Source organism: Thermobia domestica, chromosome 16 (assembly GCF_964235325.1).
Source record: "Thermobia domestica chromosome 16, izTheDome1.hap1.1, whole genome shotgun sequence".
Classification (NCBI taxonomy): Eukaryota; Metazoa; Arthropoda; class Insecta; order Zygentoma; family Lepismatidae; genus Thermobia; species Thermobia domestica.
The window spans coordinates 181,366,801-181,392,939 of NC_137469.1; the positions used below are offsets into that span (position 1 = coordinate 181,366,801).

At 36.6% G+C, this 26,139-nt stretch overlaps 1 protein-coding gene across 4 annotated transcripts in view; it reads right to left on the minus strand.

The window, feature by feature from the left end:
* The window catches only part of LOC145673531 (uncharacterized), a 326,206-nt gene that overhangs the window by 34,948 nt on the left and 265,119 nt on the right, over positions 1-26,139 (minus strand). For 3 of the 4 annotated variants that reach the window (XR_014128780.1, XM_081743320.1, XM_081743321.1), the window contains exons 12-16: positions 24,556-24,648; positions 18,760-19,713; positions 14,745-14,945; positions 14,124-14,263; positions 6,770-6,891 (exon numbers count right to left, since the gene is read on the minus strand). Coding sequence is in view for 3 of the 4 variants with exons in the window: in XM_081743320.1 (XP_081599446.1) it covers positions 6,770-6,891; positions 14,124-14,263; positions 14,745-14,945; positions 18,760-19,713; positions 24,556-24,648 (1,510 nt within the window). In the remaining variant the exon portion in view is untranslated. The remainder of the gene's footprint in view (positions 1-6,769; positions 6,892-14,123; positions 14,264-14,744; positions 14,946-18,759; positions 19,714-24,555; positions 24,649-26,139) is intronic. The other variant, XM_081743322.1, reaches the window with a different exon arrangement.

The window sequence follows — 26,139 nt, forward strand, 5'->3', positions numbered from 1 at the left end:
TTTTGAAACAGCCTGTGTAAATATGTGGCTGGAACAAAGAAATCATGAAGGGAAAATACAAAATGAATTACTTTGCACAAAATAGTCGACATAATAAAACATACTAAAAATTCTATAGGATTTTCGCTAAAATGTTTCATCAAGTGGGGAAGGGAAGAAGGAAGAAGCTAAGGAAAAATTAAAGCACGGGGAAAAAGGCTATTCGTGGTTCCTGTATTGCATCCACCTCTGTTTCCTTGCATAATGTTTCTTTTTTCTTTCCTTATTTCTCCCCTTCCCTTCCCTCCTCTGCCTGCCAATACCTGAGCAAGCATTTTATTGAAAATGCTTATAGTGTACTTTTTTCATTGTCTTGACTTTATTGTTAAGTAATTCATTTCCTCTTCGAGATTCTTTTGTTGCAACCAAAATATCGACGACTACCGTATTGGAAGTTGAGGAAAGAAGAATTCTGGGTGTTTGATGTTACTAGAAATTCTAGACGGGTTTTATGGGAAACACAAGTACCGTATTTACGTGAATCTAAGACGCCCTCAAATGTAAGACGTACCCCAATTTTTGAAGGAAAATTGGGGGAAAAAATTCCTCACATGTAAGACGTACCCTTGGCGGAAATGTAAAAATCCTACACTGCATTGGTTTTAAAGAATGAAATAATAATAATAATAATAATAATAATAATAATAATAATAATAATAATAATAATAATATGGGAAAACAAATAATGTTATAAGAAAATAAAAAGAAACATTGAACTTACTGCTGGAATTTACAATACATTCATGTGCATCTGCTGGTACTTTTTTTCCTAATGTAATTACGGTACAGTCCACAGCAAAAAACCTGCAACATGAGCATGTAAGTTTATTGTGAAACTACGCCTAACAGCGCAGGGAATCAACATAACGTCTAAGTGGCACGAATCACGCCAGAGAAACCTCGGCGTCCTCCCCTGCACACTTATTTTGGAGCAAAAGACGTCGTCGTTTCACAATAAACTTACATGCTCATGTTGCAGGTTTTTTTGCTGCGGCCTACACAACACTTGGTTGCCTCAGTTTTACAGCAATCCATTATCGGTATACATCGGGACAGCTTTAAAGGGCTCTTTCCCCAACCACTGCTTCTTCTCACCCCCACAACCCTTGGTTAGTCGTCGCGAGCGTGTAAACTGTCACTGCTCTCAGTGTTGCCGTACCTCCGATCCACTTGTGTAGTTAAAGTCCGGCAAAATAAGGAGAAAGCTTTCCTTCCTATTCTCAGTTAACAACAAAAATTTTTTAAAAAATCAACTAGGAAATAGGAATTGAGGCAACATTGGTTTTTAGCCAGAAGGGATCATAAATCTCTACCACGTGTCGCGGAGACTAGTTAGCGGAAGGTTTAGAGGAGTGGACAGGGTTTTCAGAATTCCTGGAAAAAGAGCCCTCTCTTTCTGTCCCAATGTTTATCATATTATCGATCTCCGCTGTCATAAATTCACAAGAATGATTTATCTCTTTCATTTGCTAGTGGTTTGCGGGTTAATTTTAACCCTCGAGAAGTCGCGCTGAAAAAGTAACGCGAGTAATCGCGCGCGGTCAAAAGGACCGCACGTACATAATGTGTTACAAATATCGTTTTAAACATTTTTCTTGTATTAGAAACGTAATTTTGTTTATTTTCTGATTAACAGAGAGTAAAATTTCTATTATTACCATACGTTTTACAGTAATAACTATTAGAGGAACCTACAATTAGACATGTACTATTTTTTATTTCTTATTTGGAATAAAATGTTTTTTTTTTTTTTTCGTTACATATTTCTTTAGATAGATAGCTACGCACTGGTTTTATTGAAAATTCTAAATCTGATGACGATCTTTTGTTTTTGTCAACTATTTGGTTCGTCTAAAATTAGAAATGCAATAGTAAATTAGTAAAATAAATACTATATACACATAACAATAAAACAAAGCTTCACAGCGCATTTTATATTCAATTAGAGCTCATTCGTAGCTAAGCGGTTAGCATACGCGCCTTTGGCGTAGGACTTCCGGGTTCAATTCCCGGTGGGAGCTCATGTGGTTCGGATCCCACGTTAAGCAGTAGGTCCACGTCTTACATAGCCTTGATGCTGGAATGGGAGCTAAATTGAATTCAAATCAAATTTATATTGAATTATTTTACAGTCCTGTTATTTTGAAACTTCACCTATACAGCACTACATTGAATTATTTTAGGTTATCTTCAAATTTACACTGTTCTACACTTCGTCCTCGCTTATTTCGTCCTCTCCTGCTCTGACTACATTCGGGGAATCGATGGTCATTTCTGGGTTTAAGATCTTCAGACTCGCTAGCAGACTCCGCACTTTATCTTTCGTGTTCACTCACTTCTATTTTTTTTTTTTTTTTTTAATATGATTTTCTTCAAACAAAGCTTCCACGAGATCATCTCGGCTGATTTATCCGAATAGTCCATTCCTAACATTTTCCTCCGTTCTTTTAAGCTGTTCATTTCTAATTTCCTCTTTTTTCACACTTGGTATCAGTTTGTTAACTCTGTCGACCTCTCTTCCGTCCATTAAAATAATATTTATGTTTATAAAGCTTAAAACATCTCCAAAGCAAAGGTCACGTGCAGAGCGAAAACATTACATGGTTAGTCGCGCGCGGTGGAAAGCACCGCAGAGTCACTAAACAATCACTAGTAGTTAAACTAAACAACGGATACCGGAGTGATTGAGCAGGAATGTTCGGGAAGGTGAGGGATAAGATTAGCTAGACGGTGGAGTCTGTCGAACAGAGTGGGCACACGATAAAAAATAATTTCCCTGTGGTGCTTTTGACCGCGGCGCGATTACTCGAAGGTTAAAGGTTTTTTGTTGCGCTTAAAATGAACGATTTTAGTTCTGTATTCGGTTCGTACACACAAAATACACACTCTTTACAGAGTCGTGACTAACGGGATTAGTAAATTTTGGCAAAATTCCATCTAATCTGGCCTAAATTTGCATAACTCAAATCTAGCACGCACCTTGATTCTTAAGGGGGGAAAAAATCGACAAATCAACAGAAAAAAAAGCGTCTTAGAATCGCGTAAATACGGTAAGCAAGTAAATACTTATGCATCACTTTCTGAATAGACAGTCTTGGTTCTAGTCTTAAAATGTGGAATTGTTTGTACTTTTCCTTGACGAAGCACCTAACCAAGAATTCTGTATCTTCTGTAGCACTGTCATGACGACGTAGGATTCACAAATACTCTACTTTAAAAAAAGCTCAAGCAAGCACATCAAATGCTTGTTGCAATTTCAGTAACATGTGACGAATCGCTTTCACATTTAATACGTAAATTTGAATCAAACCATACAAAATGGCACGTGAAATTTAAAAAGTGTATATGTATCACGATACTCACCTGACAGTTTTTTGAATACTTTTATTACGAAACTTTTATTATAAGTTACTTAAAACTCAGAAGTTCGTACGTCGGTTATTAAGATCACGCAAGTGGGACTTATAATATTGAAATGTTAGTACGTTCGTTACACCTTCCGGCAAAAGTTTAACCAAAGCGGATTTTTTTTTTTCTTTTGTAATAGATAGATACAGCGATTATCTGGCCACATTCGTTCATGGGCTCGAGATGTGCGTCTACGCGTATAAAACGATAGTTTACGTTTACGTGTCAACTATGCGTAGACAATGTAAACAACGTAGACTATGTAGAATATGTCAACAACACGTAATTTAATATGGCATCGTGGACAATAAAGGAGCTTTATTTTGTCGTTACCTTGCGAAATTGCGTACAAAATAAAATGCCTAGACCAGCGAATAGTAACTTTCGAATACTTAGTTTCGTCTTGATGAAGGAAAATAAAAAATATTAATAAACATACAGATTAGATAATTCCTTTACTTCTTTCGCTGCACCGAAGCAAAGCAACTGAATGAGGAAATATGAACAAACGAGCAACGAAATTATTCCTTATATTTGATAGTGGTTGTCTACATAGTCTACACGGGAAAAGGTGTAATGTAGATTACGTATAGATTACAGTAGACAATCGCATAGACGTAAAATTATAGTTTACGGCACATCACTGGGCTCAATTCGTTAATATGTTAACGGATAACGGTGACTTACGTCCGTTCATTAATTAAAAGGATAACTCTTGGATGAAAACGAATTATTTAATTCTGTTTCTTGCAGCAGACCTAGAAAAATATCTCGACCGAGATCTTTAATTGAGTCAACCCGTAACATCTGAAGTGGCAAGGGTAACTCTTGAATTCGTTATTATTTTACCAATTGAATGGAACCATCTAGTTGGAAACTTGCCAGATGTTTAGGTCTCCAATGGCAGTGTACAGTGATGACCACTCTGGTTTCCAAGAAGGGCAAACTGTTGCTCAGTTATGTAATGCAAACGTCACGAAAACAGCAACAAGTCGCGATGATGATGGCCTACAGAACTCATGGCAAAAGCATATGAGCGAAGAGGAACAATAGTCGGAAGAAAATCCTCAATAACAGCTCCCACCGAACATTACAGCAAGACTGTCACTGTACCAGTGACCATTGTGCGACTATGGCAAGTGACGAAGGAACTCAAGCAGCACCTTGTACGTCAAAAATCACAGTCCGCCGTAAGTTACATGATATGGACATACGGAGTCGGGTTACACAGAGAAATGACCTGATAAAGGAGAATAACACTTTAGCACGATGCCTACAGTGCCGCAAAATAAACCGCTGGTGACGGGGAACATGTGACACATGGTATATAGTCGGATGAGTCATCTTATTTCAAATAGGGCCGTGTCCGTTGACAGATGCAAAAAGAAGTGTGTGGTTCGCTGTGTATGTGTTCAACCGTAAAACAAGGCGGCGACTATGATTATACAGGCCGTAATATTCTAACTTTCAGTAGATCATGTGCTGATGCATACCGATCGCGTCACTGCCCGTGTGTATGTCGCCATTTTAGGGGACCATGAGCATCCTATGATCCAGATGTTTGCGGACAATGATGTGATATTACACGATTATAATGTGCCCTTTTCATGCAGCTGAGGCTGTTGCTGTGTGGTTTGAGAAAAAATGGAACGAAGATGAACACCTCCTCTGGCCCACACCTGAACATAATTGAATGAAATGAAATGAAATTTTGAGTTTTACGTCCCACGGTTATGCCGGTTAGGCTAAAGGAGACGGTGATGATGAGTAATGAATGAAATGGTGGAATGAAGAAAGTGGGAGGAAACGGGAGAACCCCGAGAAAACCCACGCACACGGTGTTTGTCCACCACAAAGTTCACTTGGCGGGAGCAGGGTTTGAACCCGAGACCCCTAGCACCAGAGGTGAACGCTCTACCACTGAGCCACCGCGGCCCTGAACATAATTGAGCATTGTGGTCCGTTTTGGAAACACGAATCCGAGGCAGGTTTTTGCCTCCCTCACAGAAGTGAGTGATGCGCTGCACGCGAAATGGTGCGACCACCAACATTCCTCCTACTATTCAAGTTCACTATGACTTCATTCCACGTAGCATTAGTTTTTCTGAGAACCAAAGGTGTCGCAATGCCATATTACTCTGGTAAACTGCACTTTTTTTTTTTTTTTTAAGGTATTTCCATTAAATTCGTATCTGTATCTTCTTTTTAAGAAAAGGAGAAATTGTTTCCAGTAAATCGCACAACAATTGGTCCATCTCAATGAGTTCTTTAAAAAAAAAGTTACCTTTTTTTTTTTTTTTTTTTTTTTTAACACCCCAGTTATGACATATAGAAAACTGCTTCCCGTTACTTATTTAAAATGAGAAACAGAAAATACTATTTTTCTCCCTGAAATCACGGCGGCAACACACAGAATATTTCCTATAATCAGGCATTTTGCTGAATATTTCCTAGAAACATTTTAACTTGTCTGCAATAAACACTGGAAAAGAAAAACGTTTCCTGAGAAACACGGTCGACAAAAAGTTTCAAAGTTCGTACTTGGTTTCAGAATAGTTATCCATGTATTAGAATAACATAGTAGTTTTAATTTTGAACTTCGAAGAAAATCTTTCTGTTGGTAGAAAGTAAATACGAATCTAATATTTTGTCAAAATAACTAGGTCCCGAAATGAAGACTGGAAGAAAAATGAAATGAAATGAAATATCAATGTTTACATCCCATGGTTTTGCCTGCTAGGCTAAAAGAGACGGTGATAAGAAAAAAATTAAACGGTGGAATGAAGAAAGTGGGAGGAAACGGGAGAACCCCGAGAAAACAAACGCACACAGTGTTTGTCTACCACAAAGCTCGCTTGGTGCGAGCTGGGCTCGAATCAAGGACCTCATACACCAGAAGTGAACACTACCACTGAACCACTGCGGGCCCCTTAAGACTGGAAGACTTAATACTTTGTAGAATTATTTCGAAGTTCAAGATTGTGATTTTCATTTTTTACTGAATGTTCATGAAACATGAGTTTAGAAACATTTTTGTCTTTGTTTATTTACGAAATTATTCATAAATAAAATACGTTAGAATATGTGGAAACTTAAAAACGGGCAGTTTCAGAAGTTTTGATCCAAACTGTGAATAAAAGATGGATGTACAACTTCACTCAGACGTTGAAAAAGGGAGCAACAACGAAGTAACTTAAAATCAGCAAGTGAAATATTAAATTCGAAATTTGTAACCACTAGACTTAAGAAATACATAATTTCCCTATAAATACCTCTCATTTCATACGCTACCTTATACACTGTATTGAAATATTTAACTTACAGAAAAAGATTATCCATAACGTAATCGTAATCTCTTCTGCTGCGATCCGGTAAGTAACAGGCACTGAACACTATTATTGCATTGTGAGAGCCTCCCCCTAAATAGCCACCATGAGATAGGACCTGGAAGATAAATAATTTAATGTATTATCTCTACCTTTTAAACAGAGTTCACACTGAATTCTCACACTATTTTCCCTGACTTTCCCTGACTAAGTAAGTACATTTTGCCTTACTCACGAGCATTTATTGTTTATGGCTAGATTTAGAAAAATATATATTTTTAAATCGAGCCCACCATCCCCAATACGTCCATTGCTCTGCTTTTAATTTTCTAAATACAGTATAAGTTTACTTTACCACTCTAAATACTTATGAGTCAAACTTCTATATTTGAAACACATTAAAACATTAGTACCACATAATTATTATACTCTAACAATCTCTTAATATCTCGATATTCTGAACACACTCAAACATAAAGAAGCAAATATATATCATAATCTCGCGATTTCTTTGATTCTTTACAACTAACAAACCTAACTAATTTTTTAACACATTTCGACTCTTTTTTTTTTTTTTTTTTAGTTTCTGTTTTCCTAAAGATAATTTTTTCTTCGCCCTTTTTCTTATCACCATCGTCTTTGAATCTGTCTTGATTTTTGAAGATGTTCTTAAAATCTTTTGTGAGCAGGTCTAATGTTTATTAACGTTGCTTGAGTATTATGAACATTTTTAACGTGATATTTGATTGCATGTTCTTTTGTCTTCTGAGCAACTAGCCATTCACTTAAATTTTCTACAAGTTCTTATTTATTTATTTATTAAAAAAAACTGCAGCGTTCCTATGCAAAAATATTAAGCTTAATTTAATAATCTGCAACGATTTCGAAGTTTACTTCCTTGCATTATACACGAATGAAATCAACTCTTAAAAATAGACATTTTCTAAAATTGTTTTGTACTCCAATTCTAAGATCAAGGAGCTTCATTTGAAAGCACAACGTGGGTGTTTTTGCCTTCTCAGCAATCATCTGATATTCTATTATTACGGTGAAACGATTCAAGTACAAAGTTATGCCTTTGTTTCCTTTGCTCTGGTTGGTGAAAAATTAAACAAGGGTTCAATAATAATAGACCAGAAGTAGTTTTGTATTTTAAAGGGCATCTTTCTGAAATCTGTCGTTTTGGTGATTACAGTTTGACATTAGAATTCGAACTTTTCAACTTTGGTTTCATTTGAAGTCATTTTTTTAATAATTTGTTTTTTCTGGACACCCTGATCTATACTTTTTAAGTTACGTAAATTTTCTTTATCATAAAGACCCTGAGAAGATTTGATTGATTTTGGTATGCATTTTGTTTGGCTTTATGGCCCTCTTCAACAAACTCTGAACAGCAACTTGCAAACCGAAAACAAATATGGACCACCTGGATCAGAGGTTTGAAGTTGAAGTGTAATTTTGTTTGTGGAAATAGTCGTGTCTATACCCATATCAGTGTTTAGTGTTTTAATTTTTTTTTTTTTTTTTTACACATAGCGCATTTAATAAATAAGCATACTATCATTTTATTTAATGTGTCTTCGTTGCATGTGTGAATGATTTGTGTGTGTCGTGATCTGAGCGATCATCTGGATGTTCGCGAGGATTTCGAGACGAGACATCCGAACCTCTCGGTGCTTAATGCTCATCTCATTGTTGAGACCTGAGGTCATCCGGGAAAAGTTCTGTAATCCCTTTTTGGAAATGTTCTTTGATGTCTTAACCAGGTAAGTTCAAGTTTCCTGAAAGTACTCGTTGGTGAGACAGCACGGGGGCAGATCCGGAAAGCGGTTATATTTACACAAGTTGTACTTAAAATATGTTTTGTTCTTAGAATATGTGTGTGTGTAAACTTGCAACATGTTGTGATTTTTAACCCGTCATTGATGGATTTAAACGTGAAATAGGTTTGTTTCTTAAGACTGGAAGAAGCCGTATAGTAAGTTTCGTTAAAATTGGATACATTTTGCTAGAATTACCATGAGTAGGCACATACAAAATGCCAATTGAGCCAAAGGGTAGAAGCCCGATTACAATGTTTTCATAATAAAATTAATTAATTAATTTGCGTCGTCACATGAACATGTCTGTCTGTAGATGTCCGTTTATACGGCGTGGAAGGTCGTAGCTCAGAACACAACTACGTCACTGGAAACAAAGCAACAAAGACTTGCAGCTGATAAGACAAATTAATGCCGATCTAAAGTGAAAATCATTCGTCATCCTGTAAAAGAAAACACAACGAAAGCATGTTCTGGCAGGGACATAGGAGAGGAATGAAAAAGCGCGAAGGAACAAGGAAATGGAATGAAATGAAATCTTTGAGCTTAACGTTCCACGATTATGTCTGTTAGGCTAAGGAAGACGACGATTAATGCAAGTGAATGATGATGAAAGAATTGGTGGAATGAGAAAGTGGGAGAAAACCCTCGAATACGATGTTGTCCACCACAAACTTACTTGGCCGGGGATCGAACCAGGGACACCATGCACTAGAGGTAGGCGCTCTACCACTGAGCCACCGTGTCCCCCCCCTTCCCCGAAAGAACAAAGAAAACATGCGGTACTAGAATGATTTGGAGTAAACTCCTGTGGTAGGCAAGCTACTCGTATCGTAACGCCAGAAAATAGACAGCACAGGTACAGAGCAAAGCAAAATATAGACTTGTACAACGGATAAATGAAGTGAAGAAGGGGTACCACTAGCCCACGAACATGATACAGGGTGGGAACACTTGTCCAATCTAGAAAATACAGGGTGATCCGTTTGAAATTTCACAAAATAAAATGTGTGCAGAACATAGACATATTTGACTTCGTAACTTGAGATATATATATATATATATATATATATATATATATATATATATATATATATATATATATACACAAAAGAATGAAACAATCTACTTATCCACACGTCCACCATGGTAAAATCTACAAAATTTATACCTTACGAACAAGTTACGCGACACTACATGCCCTTGAGGACTTCTGGTGTGATGTGTGCAAGCGCCTCTACTATTTTCGGTGGCAGATCTTGCAGATCCATTGGTTTTTGGCTATATATTTGTGACTCGATGGAAATGTCTGAGAATATCACGCCTAGTCAATTTGGGAAAGAAGTAATGGCTGTACCACGGCCATACCACTGGACATTGAACGTTTGGTTGAGGAATTCATGCATCGGCACTGTACTTTATGAAAAATTATGCTGTTGCAATACCACGTTGCTTTGCTGTAGTAATTTCCAAAATCTCCTAGTAATTAGGAACACAAAAAGTGTCTTCTCGAAAAACGAAAGGGGCATACACCTTCATATGGGTAACGTCCCAACACCCTTCAATTTTGTGGTTCACTGCTCAAGTTACTACGAGATATGTTGGTTTTCCGTTCCCTAAATGATTACATTGTGTGTGTTCACACAGTCACTGATGTGAAAGATTGTCATCTGTATGTATGAACCGATTTAGCTACTGATTATCCGCAGTTTTCCATTCATACAAAATGTTGCGAGTAATTGGTATTGTAACATCTCATTCATTATAGCAGTAAGTTGTTGGCGGTTCATGATACTTGTACTTCACTCTAAATACGCAATGAAGCATTATGCTCTCAAAGCAAGCGTACAAGACGTACCGAGAACGTTGCTGTGGAGTAATCATCATCTTCACGAAACTGGCGAGAAAAACTATCTGGCTACGGAAAAGATGTGGATTCTTCCATCTTCCATTTATATTGAATCATCGGAAAAACTGTGACATGTTTCACAATTATTTCTATGACATATCAAACGGCTCACTCTTTATTTTTGATAGAGGAAGCAATACTTAATTGAGTTAAGTTGATTTTGAGTTTAACGTCTCGTTCAGCAGCGATGCTGTATGAGTCGTGGACCTACTGATTAACGTGGAATACGAACCACATGAGCTCCCGCCGGGAATCAAACCCGAGTCTTCCACACCAAAGGAAAAATCATTCTTACAGACATTGAAAAACTATTGAAACGATGCAAAAGCATACATGTCTAGGATCTAGTTTTATTCCAGTAGAGCTACTTAAGGTGGACTGGACGTCTATGTTCAGAAGTATCCATATTATGATCTGTTTAATACAGTTTAATACAGAAGAAATACTTAAAGAATGAAAGAATTATTCTTCTTCTTAAGAAATGAGACAACTACTTGCAGTGATTTTCAAGAAGTACAAATACTCTTCCTCAATATCGCATTATTATTGTAGCACTAAGGTCAGGGAAAGAAAAACTTGTGGAATGAAACGTTCAACGTGTTATGTCATCGACACAATACGACAAACTGTTATATACAAGGATATATTAACGGTGTCTGTCGCGCGCCAACATTAAGTTTTGTTCTAAGCTGAAAAAAAAAAAAAAAAAAAAAATGCCACAGAAGCTCACCACCACACGTCAAAATCAGTGAATGGCGATGAAGCGATGGCATTGAAGACTGTTTACAAGTGGTATGAGCGATTCAAAAGCGGCAAGGAGTCGGTTGAAAATGAGCAACGATCGTCGAGGCGTCCTTCGACGTCAAAAACAGATGAAAACGTGCAAAAAATGGCAGAAATGATTTGTTCAAACAGGCGAATGACTATTCAAGAGCTTTCAGAAGAACTCAACATCTCGTATGGGCTGGTGAAAAACATTTTAACCGCCGATTAAATGGGCAAATTGCTTCCTTTTTCACTACGAAAACCCGCCGTGCCACATCCTGCTTTTGATCCGCGAGTTTTTGGCCGAAAAAATATTCCTGTCTGTCCACATTCACTGTGCTCACCAGATATAGCACCATGTGACTTGTGGTCTTCCAAAAATTAAAACCGTGCTTAAAGGAAAACGTTTTGACACCATTTCTGACATTGAGAGGACTAACGCCCTTCCAAGAGAAGCCTTCCAGAAAAGCTTCCAGTCATGGATTCAACGTTGGGATAAGTGAACTGCTAGCCAAGGAGATTAATTCCATGTAAGCTTATTACTTTGTTTCTAATAAACTTATTCACCATATTTTTTTGATCAAAGCTTGTAATTCGTTTTTTGCATCAGAGTCGATCTACTTGCGTAAAACACCGTTAGCCCTATACGCTAAAGGACACGAAAGAGAAACTCCAGTGAACAGTGATGGAACAGAAGAGGAAATAAATACGTAATTATGAAGAAACTACAAACAATTTTGTTCATTATGACAATTCTCATGGCCACCAAAGCTGACCGCTCTATTATTGAGACCCCGTACCCATTCGCACTGATTTCAATTGAACTCGTTCCACTACATTGAAGTTGCTTGCTGAAGCAAAATAGGGAAACTGAATTTCAATCAATATGCAAAAGAAAGAAAACAAACTTCCTCGGTGTATCACTGATAATTTTTCCTTCGCATACGCAATTTTTAATTTTTTTTTTTAAATGTATTTTAGATATTTCATGCTTTCCAACTCAGTGGAAATCCTCCGAAGACTATAAATTGTGCTTTGGATTATACCGACCAGCTACCAGGGTATATATAGCACGTTCCTCACGTGTTCCGGGTAATTCGAGTATTCATAGTTACCTCGTTTAAACCTTTATACTTATCTGCAAATCTAATAAAATACAAACTTTCATAACAAATGTTTCAATCATCCATCTGATATACCTCTTAAGTGACTAGTGGCTGCCGATATATTAAAAGGTTTTCGACGTACAGTCTTGTTTAAAAGAGTGGCTACCCCCTCTTTTTGAAAGGCTGCATTCTCAGCAGCGCATGTAGAACAACTTAGTATTCTGGCTCGAAATAATAAAGATCTTAAAAGGCACAGACTCACATTTATCTATTTCCGCTTATGAACAGAACAGAGCTTACTAAAGAGAGGCTGAAGCTTGGAGTTTCTGAATAGGACTGTACAATGAATCACTCCATTTTGTACAAAAAAAAAAAAAAAAAAAAAATGTATTTGGTCTAGGAATTAATTCGTGCGGTTGGTACGCACACATTGAAGCTGTAGTACAAACACAAAATACATAAATACCTTAAGAAAAATATTGTCCATCGCTAGCCACCACTTTCGCCCATCTGTCAGGCAATGTATGGATTCCGTGGCGAAAGAAGTCCTCATCCTTGGAAGCGATCCAGTCAGAGACCCATGTTTCGATATCTTCTGAAGAAGTAAACCGCTGTCCAATCAAATCGTTGTTCATGCAATCGAACAAGTAGTAGTCCGAAGGAGCAACGTCTGGTGAATACGGCGGGTGGGGTACAACTTCCCATCCGAAATTTTCTAAATAGATTTTGACCGGTTTTGCGACATGTGGGCGAGCGTTATCATGTTGAACAATAAGTTTATCATGTCTGTTCTCCCATTCTGGTCGTGTTCTGGCCAGAGCTTGCTTCAAACGCATTAATTGTCGTCGATAACGTTCTCCATTCATAGTTTCACCCGGTTGCAGCAGCTCATAGTACACCACACCTTTCATATCCCACCATATGCACAGCATAACCTTTGCACAGTGAATATCTCGTTTTGGTTGTGATGGACCTGGTTCACCTGGTTTCACCCAGGCCTTTTTTCGTTTAGGGTTCTCGTAATGGACCCACTTCTCATCACCCGTAATAATTCGATGCAGAAACCCCTTTCTGCTCTGTCGTTGAAGCAGCAATTCGCAAATGGTTTTTCGTCTTTCAACGTCTCTGTCTTTCAATTCATGTGGAACCCAATGTGACATCTTTTGAATCATTCCCATGGCTTTCAAGCGTGTGGAGACTGTTGTTTGATCAACGCCTAATGCTGCTGCAAGTTGTTCCTGCGTTTGACACGAATCCTGCTCGAGCAATGCTGTCAATTCTTCGTCTTGAAAATTTTTTGGCTGTCCAGCTCGCTCTTGGTCTGCCAAGCCGAAATCACCACTTCTAAACCGTGCAAACCACTTCTGACACGTTCGCTCAGCTAGAGCATGGTCACCATACACTTCCACCAAAATACGATGACTTTCAGTCGCACTTTTCTGCATGTTAAAGTAATGCAGCAGGACACCCCGCAAAAACACTTTATCAGGCACAAATTGCGCCATGTTCACTTAACTACAAACTGGTGTTGTTGACGCTTTAATCCACTGCCCTATACTACGAACGATACGCAATGACAGGGGTTTGCAACACATGTGTGGATACACGGAACTGTGGGACGCTCCGTTCGTTGCGCCATCTCTTGTCCACCCGCACGAATTAATTCCTAGACCAAATAGAATTGGAGCTGATTTTAAAAATTCTAAAATAATTTCTACATCAAAGTGCGCACAACCCAAACAATGCTTACCCTTTTGTATGGTTCTATAACTTTCATGTCTATCCGCCTTTCCAAGCCAGCTATTATGCATTTCCTCCAATTCCGTTCCTCCGCCAACTCTTCTGCTGCAGTCAGTTCAGGAATGGGTTCGGGAGCAGGAGCCCCAAGTCCTTAAAAGAAATTAAACACAGTGGTTACAACACAGCACAGCGAATATAAACATCATACTTTGTGCTATAATATATATATACTAAGAAATTAATATTACTCTAACTCCAGCATGTATTTCTTTATTTCCTTCTAAAGATCATCTAATACATTAAACAAACGCTAGTGTGCTCAAGGTCGTTTGGTTACAATTTACCGTCCCTTTTCATTGCCCACATTATACGAAGCGAAATCTACTGTTTCAAGCGACCTCCGCAGAATCAGTCGGGTTAGTACCCCACACCAGAGATTCAATCTAGGGCCACGCACACAAAATGTAGGCGTGTTGGCCACTTGGTTACAAAGAGGTGCTTGAGATGCAGAAGCATCCAATAATTAAACTGTCTACCCAAAAACAATACAATATGTTGTTGAAGCACCTACTGAATTACGAAATACAGTATTTGATTTACTTAATTTATACAAATATAGTAGAGCACTTACGTTCCAATATCGAGTCTTCCAACTCATCGGGTGTGTCAAGATCTGGGGTCAAAATGTCATTCAAGTCGTCCTCATCTGGCGATACCATGTCTGCATCGGGGTCACTTAATCGGCTGCTCAGAGATTTTTGGTCCTCGTCTGGGTCTGGTCCATTCAAGATATCATCACTTACAAGGATTTTCTTCTTGTAATTTCGTGTCCCTATTAAAAGAGAGACAAAGTTACTAATTCTTTCAATTTAAAAATGAATATTAATAACCATGTGTTCCTATTACATGCTCAGTTTGGTATCAAGGTTTTTTTGTAGATCTATTGATTCTAAGAACGTGTTGTTTCACACAGAGAAGACAAATGTAATGATAAAAGTACGGTCCCAGTTGAGAAACTATCATTTAACACAGTGCAATAGAACATAATCAATCATGTTCTATCATTACGATTCGTATTACGATTCTTCAATTATTAGTATTTAGACTTACGAGGGTTCTCGACGCCGAAATTAAATTGCCGCAAATTTTAAACGTTTCCCTATATATTTCATAAACTTATAAAGAGGAGAAAGATTGCAAGTTGTTCTTTTAACAATGTGATTTTCCAAATGATAGCGTAGTTACAACTCCTCTGAACGTTTTAGTTATGAAAAAATCTAGGAACGAATTGTTTCTTCGCGTTAAAAAGTTGATTTCCTAACTTCAAACATCGGAAAACATTCAGAGAAGTTGTAACTACGCTATCATTCGGAAAATCATATTGTTAAAAGAACAACAACTTGCAATTTTTCTCTGCTTTATACGTTTCTGAGATATTTACGAAAAAGTTTAAAATTTGCGGGCAATTTAATTTCGGCGTCGAGAGCCCTCTTAACCTCTTCTGCGTTCCATAAGGGTAAAACTCGTCCTCAACAATTATACAGTGTAATTACTGAGAAACTCTACGCAAGATTCTTGTAAAAGAAGAATGAGGTAATATTATACGACCTTTAAAGGAATGATAGAAAATATTATAATAATGCAGCGAAAAATCAACCGTTAATTCTATCTTGTGGTAATGCCGACATCTGCAGTAACTCATTCATACAGAAAGAATGTTACATCCAAAACTATATAAGAAGTTTCACAAGATAAAAGTATCCAAAGAAAGGTACAATCCTGTACGATACTATCCTATGCAAAGGATACTCTGCAGTGGCTTTAACGATAACTATGAGGAATCGCCTGCAAAAATAAACTTCGGGTCCCCTGAAAACTATATTAAAAAATTACAGGAACTAAGTTACAATTAGTTATGGCATATTGTAGGAGATACAAATGCAAGTTAAGGCATTATTTATCATTACTAAGCTACACTATTCGTGGGATTATTTGACGGATATTTTATAAATACATTGTAAATACATTACATATACAGAACTGAAAATCAATTTTCAGTGACCATGAATTTTTTTTATCACTTCTGTACACGGTAAGACTGTTATTAAAATCCCAGTGACATCTTTTCACTGTCAAATTATTTCCTAACAGCGGTGGAAAAGTATGAGGACAAATTTATCTAAATTTCTTAACTAAGTGCGGTAGGAAGGAAAAATTAAATTAAATTTTTGACTTTTACGTCCCACGGTTATGCCGGTTAGGCTAAAGAAGACGGTGATGAGAGATGAGTGAAAGGTTGAATGAAGAAAGTGCAGGAAACGGGAGAACCCCGAGGAAAAACACAAAAAATTATCATTTATGACTTCATTCTGCTCAAATTACGAGCCTTTAACTTTTTTTCTGATTACTAATCACAACTGCATTTCTTCAGCTTTCTCATTTGCTAATTAAAATGAAATCTTCCATATTATTAAAGTTCTCATCTAACAAAACATATAATCTACTTTCTTCACCATAAACAATCAGAGCATTTTATTATATTCAGTTATTTCGTTCAAGCAGAATGTGAAACTACGTCTAGACAGTGTTATATAGCTCTTCAGAAAGGAAATAGACGTTTATCTCACTCACTAATATACACATTTATTTTATGTTAGTAGCTACGTACACTCATGTCCAAAATGATTGTCGCATATCTATAACAGTCGTGTTGTGCGAATATAATTGAATAATGATATCGCAGGGTACTTTTAACACTTTGAGTTTGTGTAGAATCGGCAGAGACATAAGCGTGGTAAATTTTATGTCAAAAGAGCTGCAAATAAAACAATATAACGAAAAAAAAAAACTTTTCTTGTCCATTTTGCAACATTTTGATGTGCTCATCCTAATTTTCGTATTTATAATTTTTTTCTATGAAATTTATCACAAGTATACATTTCTCGATTATATACATAGCAACAGCATTAAAAGTACCCTGCGATATCATTATGCATTTATATTCGTACAAGAAGACTTACAGATAAGCGACAATCATTTTGGACATGAGTGTACATAGTATTAAACGTCGCCAGATAAATAAACTCGGTGCACAAATAAATAAATAAATAAAAATTTAAAAATTCTATTTTAACATGCAAAAGGACACAAACCACCTTCCTATAATAGCAGATAGGAGACACGACATAATTTTGTTGTTTTAGTCCAACACTCGTTCTCATTGTCCATGGCCACCTTCTTGGGAAGTTTCCAAGAATTTTACAATTTGTTGATACTTGTTTGAGTTGTACCCTATTGTTAATATACTGTCTATCATCCATTGATTTTTATTTATTTTAACATTAGCACATAATTTTGAAAATATTATACCATAAAGTAAAGCAACTTTGAAAATTTCCGCACAATCACATTTGAAACTATTGAACTACAATAAGAGGAAGAAGTTTCGAAACATTCATGAAAATATAGAGCTCATTCGTGGCTAAGCGGTTGGCGCATGAGTCTTTTGCGTACGAGACCCGGGTTCGATTCCCGGCAGAAGCTCATGTGGTTCGGATTCCACGTTAACCAGTAGGTCCACACTCATATAGCTTCGTTGCTGAACGGGACGTTACAGTCATTAATGAAAATAAACCAAAATAACAAGTTTCAAATAAAAGTTTCTATTAAAAAAAAAATTCTACCTAGTAAAGTTTTTCTGTATGTCTCTGACTCTACAGGAGTCCGCTGCCTAACTATATGTTCATTCCAATATTAATTTCTTTACACTCAAAAATAATAAAAAGTTCTATCAATACTATTTAATGTGAAACTCAGTGCCATGCCGTGAAAAATCAGCGCTCAGGGCGAGAGAATACGACGGTGCCGCCGTACATATGAGTCAGGCCATCAGACCCGCCGCGAAGGACCACCATGATTGGAGCGAAGACTAAGAAAATTTTCAAAAATTAACCCTGCTTTTCCTTGATTTGGAGCACTTTTTATTACTTTATTGTTTCCATATTATATATCTTTTCTTTTCTCCTCCCGAATTTTGCGCCCCCTCTACTTCGGCACCCGGGACCGTTGCCCCCGGCCTGGCATTAGTGAAACTTTTTCATTCCCGAACTTGCCTCGAATTCTCAGCCACTGTTTATTTACTTATACCAATTGAATATCAAGTGTCAATACATGGTGTAACTTAAGTAAATTTTTACAGTATTTCTTATCCAGTCGACGGCAGAACTCCGATTTCCCCAGCGCCGATTGGACATTCTAGTTATGCCATTAGGGCATTGCAGTGCAAGGATTTAGAAGGTTCAATCAATTATTTCGGCATCTTTAGATTTCAGGATCTTGGTGCTTAATTTTTAAAGATTTATATTTTTCCTAAAACAACCATGATTTTGTTTGAACTAAATTTGATACATATGCCATAAGTGTCTACAACAATTGAGTCTGAATATAGAAGATAAGCGAGGATAGATCTGAGAGAAATCAGTGCTAATGTTACAATTACAATTATTTTTATAAGTAGCATAATGGAATTTAAGCAAGAAGGAAGTGTCTAAAACAACACAATAGAAAACAATGAATACAAATAGACCACAACCAAGGATATCCATCACCATAACCAGAGTTAGCCATGAAGGTCAAGGTTAACAAACCTGTTGCTTTCTTGGGAATGCCTCTGGTAACATTCACTGACACTATTGGCGTCAAAGGAGTTGGTGTTTTCTCTAACTTCTCTGGACTCTTTTCATTTCCATTTACGTTTCCCACATGATTACTACTTGCAGTACTATTGCTGACTTGGATACCAGCTGAAGGTTCTTCGTCTAAAAGGGAATCTGGCACTTCAAGGCGTTTCAAACCAGGATTGGTCGGCTGGCCTCGGCTCTCAACAAATAATCCTTCCACAACTCTGTCGCCTTCATTCTTGTTGAGACGTTTTGAGTTGCGTCGAACGAAGGTGAAGCCATCAGAACCAGAGTCAGGATCCAATGAATCCATTCCTGGGACATGCGAAGAATTCCGAGCGGATCCGTTTGGAGTTCCATTCAGTTCTTGTTCTGGGTGCATGGAAAAAGAAAGGGCCTGTAAAATTTCGTCTCCAAGAATATTCGTGTACAAGTCACTATTGTTAACAATTTCTTCGATCTCCGATGATGAAAGAAGGTCCTGTAATCGACCAGCTAAAGAAAACAGATCTTTAAATCTTTCCTTATCGAAACATTCCTGAATTTTTCGAAGAGTGTCCTCCCCAATCATCGATTCATAGCCATTTTCTTCTTCATACGTCACAGAACTTCCGATACTAATACTAAAACCATTCACTTTTTCTGGGTCTTCAGGGGTTGATGTGATCATTCCCTTCCCTCGAGCGATGTCTGGCAGAATCTTTCTTCGGATGCTGTAATGCCTCTTCAGTTCCCCAGATTTTACCACCTCTTCAATGCGTGCTGCTTCCGGATCCTCAACCGTGACGTCACGCAACTTCTTCCGAAAGCTTTTTTGTCGCGACATTACGTTCTCATGGGTCATTGGTAGGTGGTAGTCTTCGTAATATTCCTCTAAATCGCTACCAGAGGCCGCCCCACCATCCTCTTCCTGAGCTCCAGCTACAAATACAGTATTAACCCTTACAACACACAGTACAAACAACAAACAAAATAAATAAATAAATAAATAAATAACAAAAAACAGCACTTTCAGCTACAAAATAATACACAAACTAGTGTAAGTAAAAAAAAAAAAATACTAGTAAAAACAACTATTATACACAAAAAGAACTACAACAAAGAAGTTACTGAAATTTACTTTTCAAAGATGTCATTTGAAATACAGTAAAACTTAAACGTACGCAACTGCTTGAACACTAAAGATTAAATAAAATGAAAACTACAAAACATTACTTTTGTGTACTTATTGTCGAAGCCTATCTATTTTCTTTCATAAAATGCTTAAAAACAACTTAAAAACATAGAATTTTAAAAATAGAAACATGAAATGTGGAAATATCGGTACAGAATATTAACACATGGAAATGATACATGCTGCAAAATTACTTATGTGGAAAATTACGTTACATTAAATATATTTAATAAGGAAGACATGAAAGAAAGAAATTGAGTACAAAATTTAGCAAATATTCAATTACAATATATAGAGGACAACGGATTCTGATTTCTTTTATGAACAAAGCAATTAGAAAAACTGGTCAGTCATTTTGTAAATTTTTTAAGTGCGTAAGTATGAAGAATATACATAAATCATCTCAGCGCCTTGAAAACCCGCTTTATCTTACACCCAAGATTTTATAGAAGAGATAAAAAAGAATGCACTGTTTGCTATACGACAGAAAGAAAATCAGGTATGGGCGCCCATAATTGTTACCATTTTAACAAAATCTGTTTTGTGTGTATGGTGACACTTGGCGGAAAATGGTAGGAGCAATTCGATCGCAACATCAGACGGCAGGTTTTGATCTACGACGTACTCATCTCTTAAAGAAATGATATCACACAAGATTTTTTGTAGGTACATGCTCCACACCAAACTCCTCCTATATCTGCAAATATAGCATTTTGATCAAAAATTGCACATAGCGGTTTTTGAAGGCGCACCGACTATATAAGTAACTAAATGATATGTAACACTGAATTTAAAAAATGCTGTAGACTATTATATTAACTTTTGTACTACAAACCACCCTGATGGCGTATTTGCGTACTTTTTACCTTTGTAGATTGTTTTCCAACCATTAAACACAGGCTGTTTTTTTTTTTTTTTTTTTTTAAAAAAAACATGGATTTCATTTGGGTGTAGGATTCCTAACTAAAGTCCGATTTTCATGCGGTTTGTGGCAAATGATCAAGGAAGGATGCGAGATTTATGGCACTATGTTTACTGGTTTAAATTCCCCCCGGGGCAATATCGTCCATGCATCAAGATATACAGCAAATATTCGCCAGTGTATCTTACAATTGGAATTAGGTGCGGTGCAGAGGTTTGAATTTTCTTCCTTAGATAGCAACCTCGTCAAGGTCAAGAAGAAACAGGAAGCTGGGCCTTGTATTGGGAATTGTGATGTACAGTTCTGTGCTACTGTGTGAGTATGATCAAGACAGAGTGAGAATAGTGTACTCTTTGGAGCAACATGAGTTTATCATTAAAAGTTTATGGAGAACTGGATCTGTTGTTGCTACGCAAAGGGCATTTAGAAACAAATTTGTCTCAAGTTCTGCCCGAGACAGAAACATAATATGGTCACTAGTGAATAAATTGGAAGAAACAGAATCGCTTCTGAGTGAGACATGGAAACATGTGGGTGTTGTGAAAGATGTCAGTTATCGACTCCTTAGGTCGCAACAAGAAATCTCTCCGTCGTTTGTCGCAAGAAAGCGGCTATAGCTATTCAACATGTGATTTATAGGTGTTACCACTAACACGTAATTTGTTCTGCAATGATTTTAAACCAGTAAACATAGTCCCATAAATCTCTTATCCTTCCTTGATTCTTTTGCCACAAACCACAAGAAATTCGGACTTCATTTAGAAATTCTAGACCCAAATGAAATCTGAGTTTTTAAAAAAAATCACCCTGTATTATTGTTCACACTCTCAAGCTATAACGCGTAAGTTTGATAACTGCAAAACCCGGGCAATAAAACAAGATCAAACCAAAACGCATAATTAACAAACAATGAACTAATGCTACTGTTTCACTTTCACAGAAATTCTGAGACCTCTTTTCTGAAATTTCAGTACCTATTAGTTATTTATCAGCTTGTATTTGCTTTCATAATGTACTACAAAATTTACCTGCAAGACTTTACGGGATCTAGTTTTATAATGTGTTACAAAAATTTGTCAAACATTCTGGGAATAGATTCCTTACTTCAAAATAAGAAAACGCTTTAAATGGACTTGTGGTCGGAAGTGCATAGTTTCGTAGTTATAGGATGCCGAGAACGTGAAAAAATGAATTTTTTAAGGTCCATAGTTCCACTGCTATAGGACCGATCGTAGACGGGTCACGACATCACTGAAGAACTAGTATGTGAACTACCCAAATATGCATCTTTCAGAACCTCCGGTACTTGAACAATCATTTTTAGAGATTCTGTTTGGGAGTACTTGATCACTCTCCACCTACCTCTCTAATAATCGGTGTGCGGGGCATTCTTAAACACGGATATTTGGATAGTTCACATAAGAGTTCCTCAGTGATGTCTTGATCCGACTACGATAGGTCCCATAGCAGTGGAGCTATGAACTTTTAAAGTTCACTTGTTTCACGTTTTCGGTATCCTATAACTCAGAAACTATTCACTTTTCAGCACAGGTCCACGTGGACTTTTTTTTTTTTTTTTTTTTTTTTTTCTTATTTTGATGTGAGAAATCTATTCACAAAATATTGCGAGACCTTTATGTAACACCCTGTGTGTATATATAGTTTAACGTTCCACAATTATCCTCCGAAGCTGAGATAGAGATCCTGATGATGAGATGGATGATAATACTAGAATGAAGAGAGGAAGGAACTGGGAAAACTCCACGAAAACCTACGTTCATGGTGTTTGTCCACCACAAAGCTTAGTCGGCGGAAGTTGGGATCAGATCAAAGACCAACGCGCCAGAAGTGAGTCACTGCGGGTCCCATATGAAAGTTGCATTGTTGCGATCCCTAATTGTTTACATTTTTATCCCCCTCCCCCTTATTACTATATATTTTACTTCATGTATTTACCCTCCTCTATTTAAATTCTCATTCTCTATTAGTTTTAATAATTTAGTTCTTAGGGACAAGATCCACCAGAGCCTGTCTAATGGGTTCCTATGTAAATTTTAAAATTTCACTTTTAAATATATTTTATTAGAATATCATCTCAGTCAAGTCCCTAGGTTAAAATTTTACTACTGAACTAATGTACATATATATAACATGGATAAACAGCTATTTAAATTTAATTCAAGAAGTTAAAAATTCCATCTCATTTTATAAAAAATATTTCATTGTTGTGGCATATATTAAATTCAGCGATTAAATATATACTGCATATATATATATATATATATATATATAAAGATGAAGGTCTGATTGAACATTTATCCGCTATACTGCCCACCGTTGAACCGTTTGAAATAGTTTCCACTCGAGTCGATCTGTGTTTTAACCATTACACTTTTATTGAAATGTGTATTCAAAAGGGAAAAAGGGGGATTTAATTTTTTCATATAGAACCGGTGACCATTAAGAATCACTTTTTCAACTTATTTAGTACTTGTGTGCAGCTTGGATTTATGACTGTAATTTAAATACGCCTCCTAAGGATGATAGAGGATTCAAATATTTTCGATAAACCTATTATTCCGTGCATTTCAGCTATTATGAGGTCATATATGTAAAATCTTCCTCGTTCTGTATAAACTGGTTATTGTGTTCGCTGCTACTTTTTTTATGTATTAAAATGTTCTCATGCTCGGAACATTGGGTGATGCAACACAGAGAGTAATATTTTATTCCTTTGTATTAAACTCACTTTTCATCTTATGGTTAGCTTTGCATCATAAGAGTACTGATACGGCCAGTTAGTTCAATCTCGGAAAGTAAACGTCAGTGCGTCTTGACTCTAAAGCCACTGTGATCATCTGTTTTCCTTGTTTCTTCATAAGGTTAGCCATTCTCAACCAGTTTATATGTTCCACCCTGATATACATCATACTATATATGTATTCATGGATACCTGCTTGATCTCACTACTACTCCCATTTTCGTCATTAGTAGTTTCTCGCAGAATTGAGATCTATGATGGTTCCTAATGTGATATTTTACTGGTCGTTTTGGATTCTTCAGTGTTGAAAACTTTTTTAAATTTACAACTGCAATGTTTTCTTTCTATTACCGATAGTTATGTCGAGGTCGAAATCCTACTTACGTTCTGGTTCTTGCACAATTACATTGAAGATTTAACCAAAAAGAACGATAAAACGCTACTGGCCAAAGAAGATTATGGTAAAGACATCAGAATATGGATCGGCCCAGGGTATTGTAACAGGGTACTCCAAAACAAAGCAATGTGAATACTACGATAATTCAAAATTCTAAGATTCCCAGCACATTTACAAGAACACTGTAGTTACAATAATGGGACGGAAAGGGCTGTCAGAACTAACACTAATAATATCTAGTTCAATTATTAACTTTAAGTGTTACGACTGGTCGTCATGTCCCGAAGTACTACAAGAATATATCACATTATGAAACATACCTTGGAATCTGTGAAAACTAAATTAATAAGAAATCTATCCATACACAGCAAAATGGTTAAGAATACCATTCTGCAATGTTTAAATCACAGTGAGAACAATTACAGAGTGGAAGGAGTAATTAACATTCAACTCGTAGCTTTTCAAAATCCCTTTAACTACCTTCTTTTGTCTTTGAGTTATTCACAAACCTTTCTTTAGCCTAACGTCTTCGCAACCCGGGGACAAAATTGCCTGGTAGATTGAAGTGTCCTCTTCATCATCCATATCTCCTCCGTGGTTACCTGAAAAAAAGGAATGTTATATGTTATATATATAAAGAGAGAGAGTGTGTGTGTGTGGACGATTTATCGCGTCCTTGTAATTTTTAAACTAACAAACGAATAAACCTCATATTTTGTAAGATGCAAATATCAACAGGGGAAAATTGTCTGACATACTTTCTTTTAGTAATTCAATAGGACAAAGGAATATTTAGTATTATTTCTCAACCCTGGGTCGCAGTATACCGAGCCGAGAGCTTTCTTCTGAAATTTCCAGTTTACTTTTTCAAGTATTTGTTCATGTAAAATATTTTGTATTAGGGATATTATCGAGAGACGTCTATAGTCGAAAAACTAGCGTCTACAATGACGGTTGAGTAACATGTATGTAGCCTGTATCAATGATCAATTCGCACACTTTCGAACATGGAAGCATTCATAAATAACGAAACATTCGGAGACACTTTTAGGGTAGGTCATAAAAATGGTCTGCAAGTCAATTATAAGAGTAGGCAGCATATCCTGTTATAAAAAGTGAATGGAATAAAAGACTGTATTGCATTATGTTATGAGTTACCAATGAGCAAGAAGTATAAAGAAGACTTTTCCACTGAAAATGAAGATAAAAATAACGTGGATGTATGGTTCTGAAATCAAACAATATTGAATATTCATTTTTGTATTTTAATTTGGTGTTCAGGAATCTCATATCAAAGGTGTTTGTGATATAGCAAATAGTGTTTTTATCACTTTAAGATGGAAAAACTGCCAACTACAGAAGAAAAAAATCTAAATTCACACGTAAAAAAGCTTTGATACATGATTTCATAGTGTGATTTTATTATCTTACTCTTTTCTACTATCACATTTTTCTTCATCTCCTTTGAATTATTTCTATTGATTTCACTTCTCGGTATATGTCTTCAATTACTTTACTCTCTCTCTCTCTCTCTCTCTCTCTAATTTCTCTGTCTCTTCATATATGCTTCCTAGCCTTCTCAATTGCTCTCTGTTCCATATACTCCTATCCCTTGCTCGGTATTATCCTGCTTTCACACTTTCCTTTCACATATTTTCTCTTTAACGCTTCTTCAGTAACCCATTTCTTTTAAGCAAGTCTTCTCAGGCTATCAGCCAAGTGAATGTATTGACATTCGACGTTCCGACGATTTGAATGCAATGTCTGCATTCGAAACGCCGGGTGTCAATAGATTCACCTGTCTCATAGGCCGAGAAGACTTACTAAAATCACGTTACCAGGAAAAATTCAATTCTTTCTTCAGTTTCAGAACAGTGCTTTGATTCCAATATCCCACCCATTTTTTGACAGTTTAATACATGTATAGTTTAATATGATTCCAATGCCTCTTACTACTTTTGCTTATTTATTTTCGAATTCAAAAACTTACTTTGATTTTCGAACGAATAGATTTCTCACTTTCTCATTTCTCAGAGTTCCTTTATCCGATTTCCTGTTTCCTACTTCCGTTCTGACTACAATTTTCACTTTGG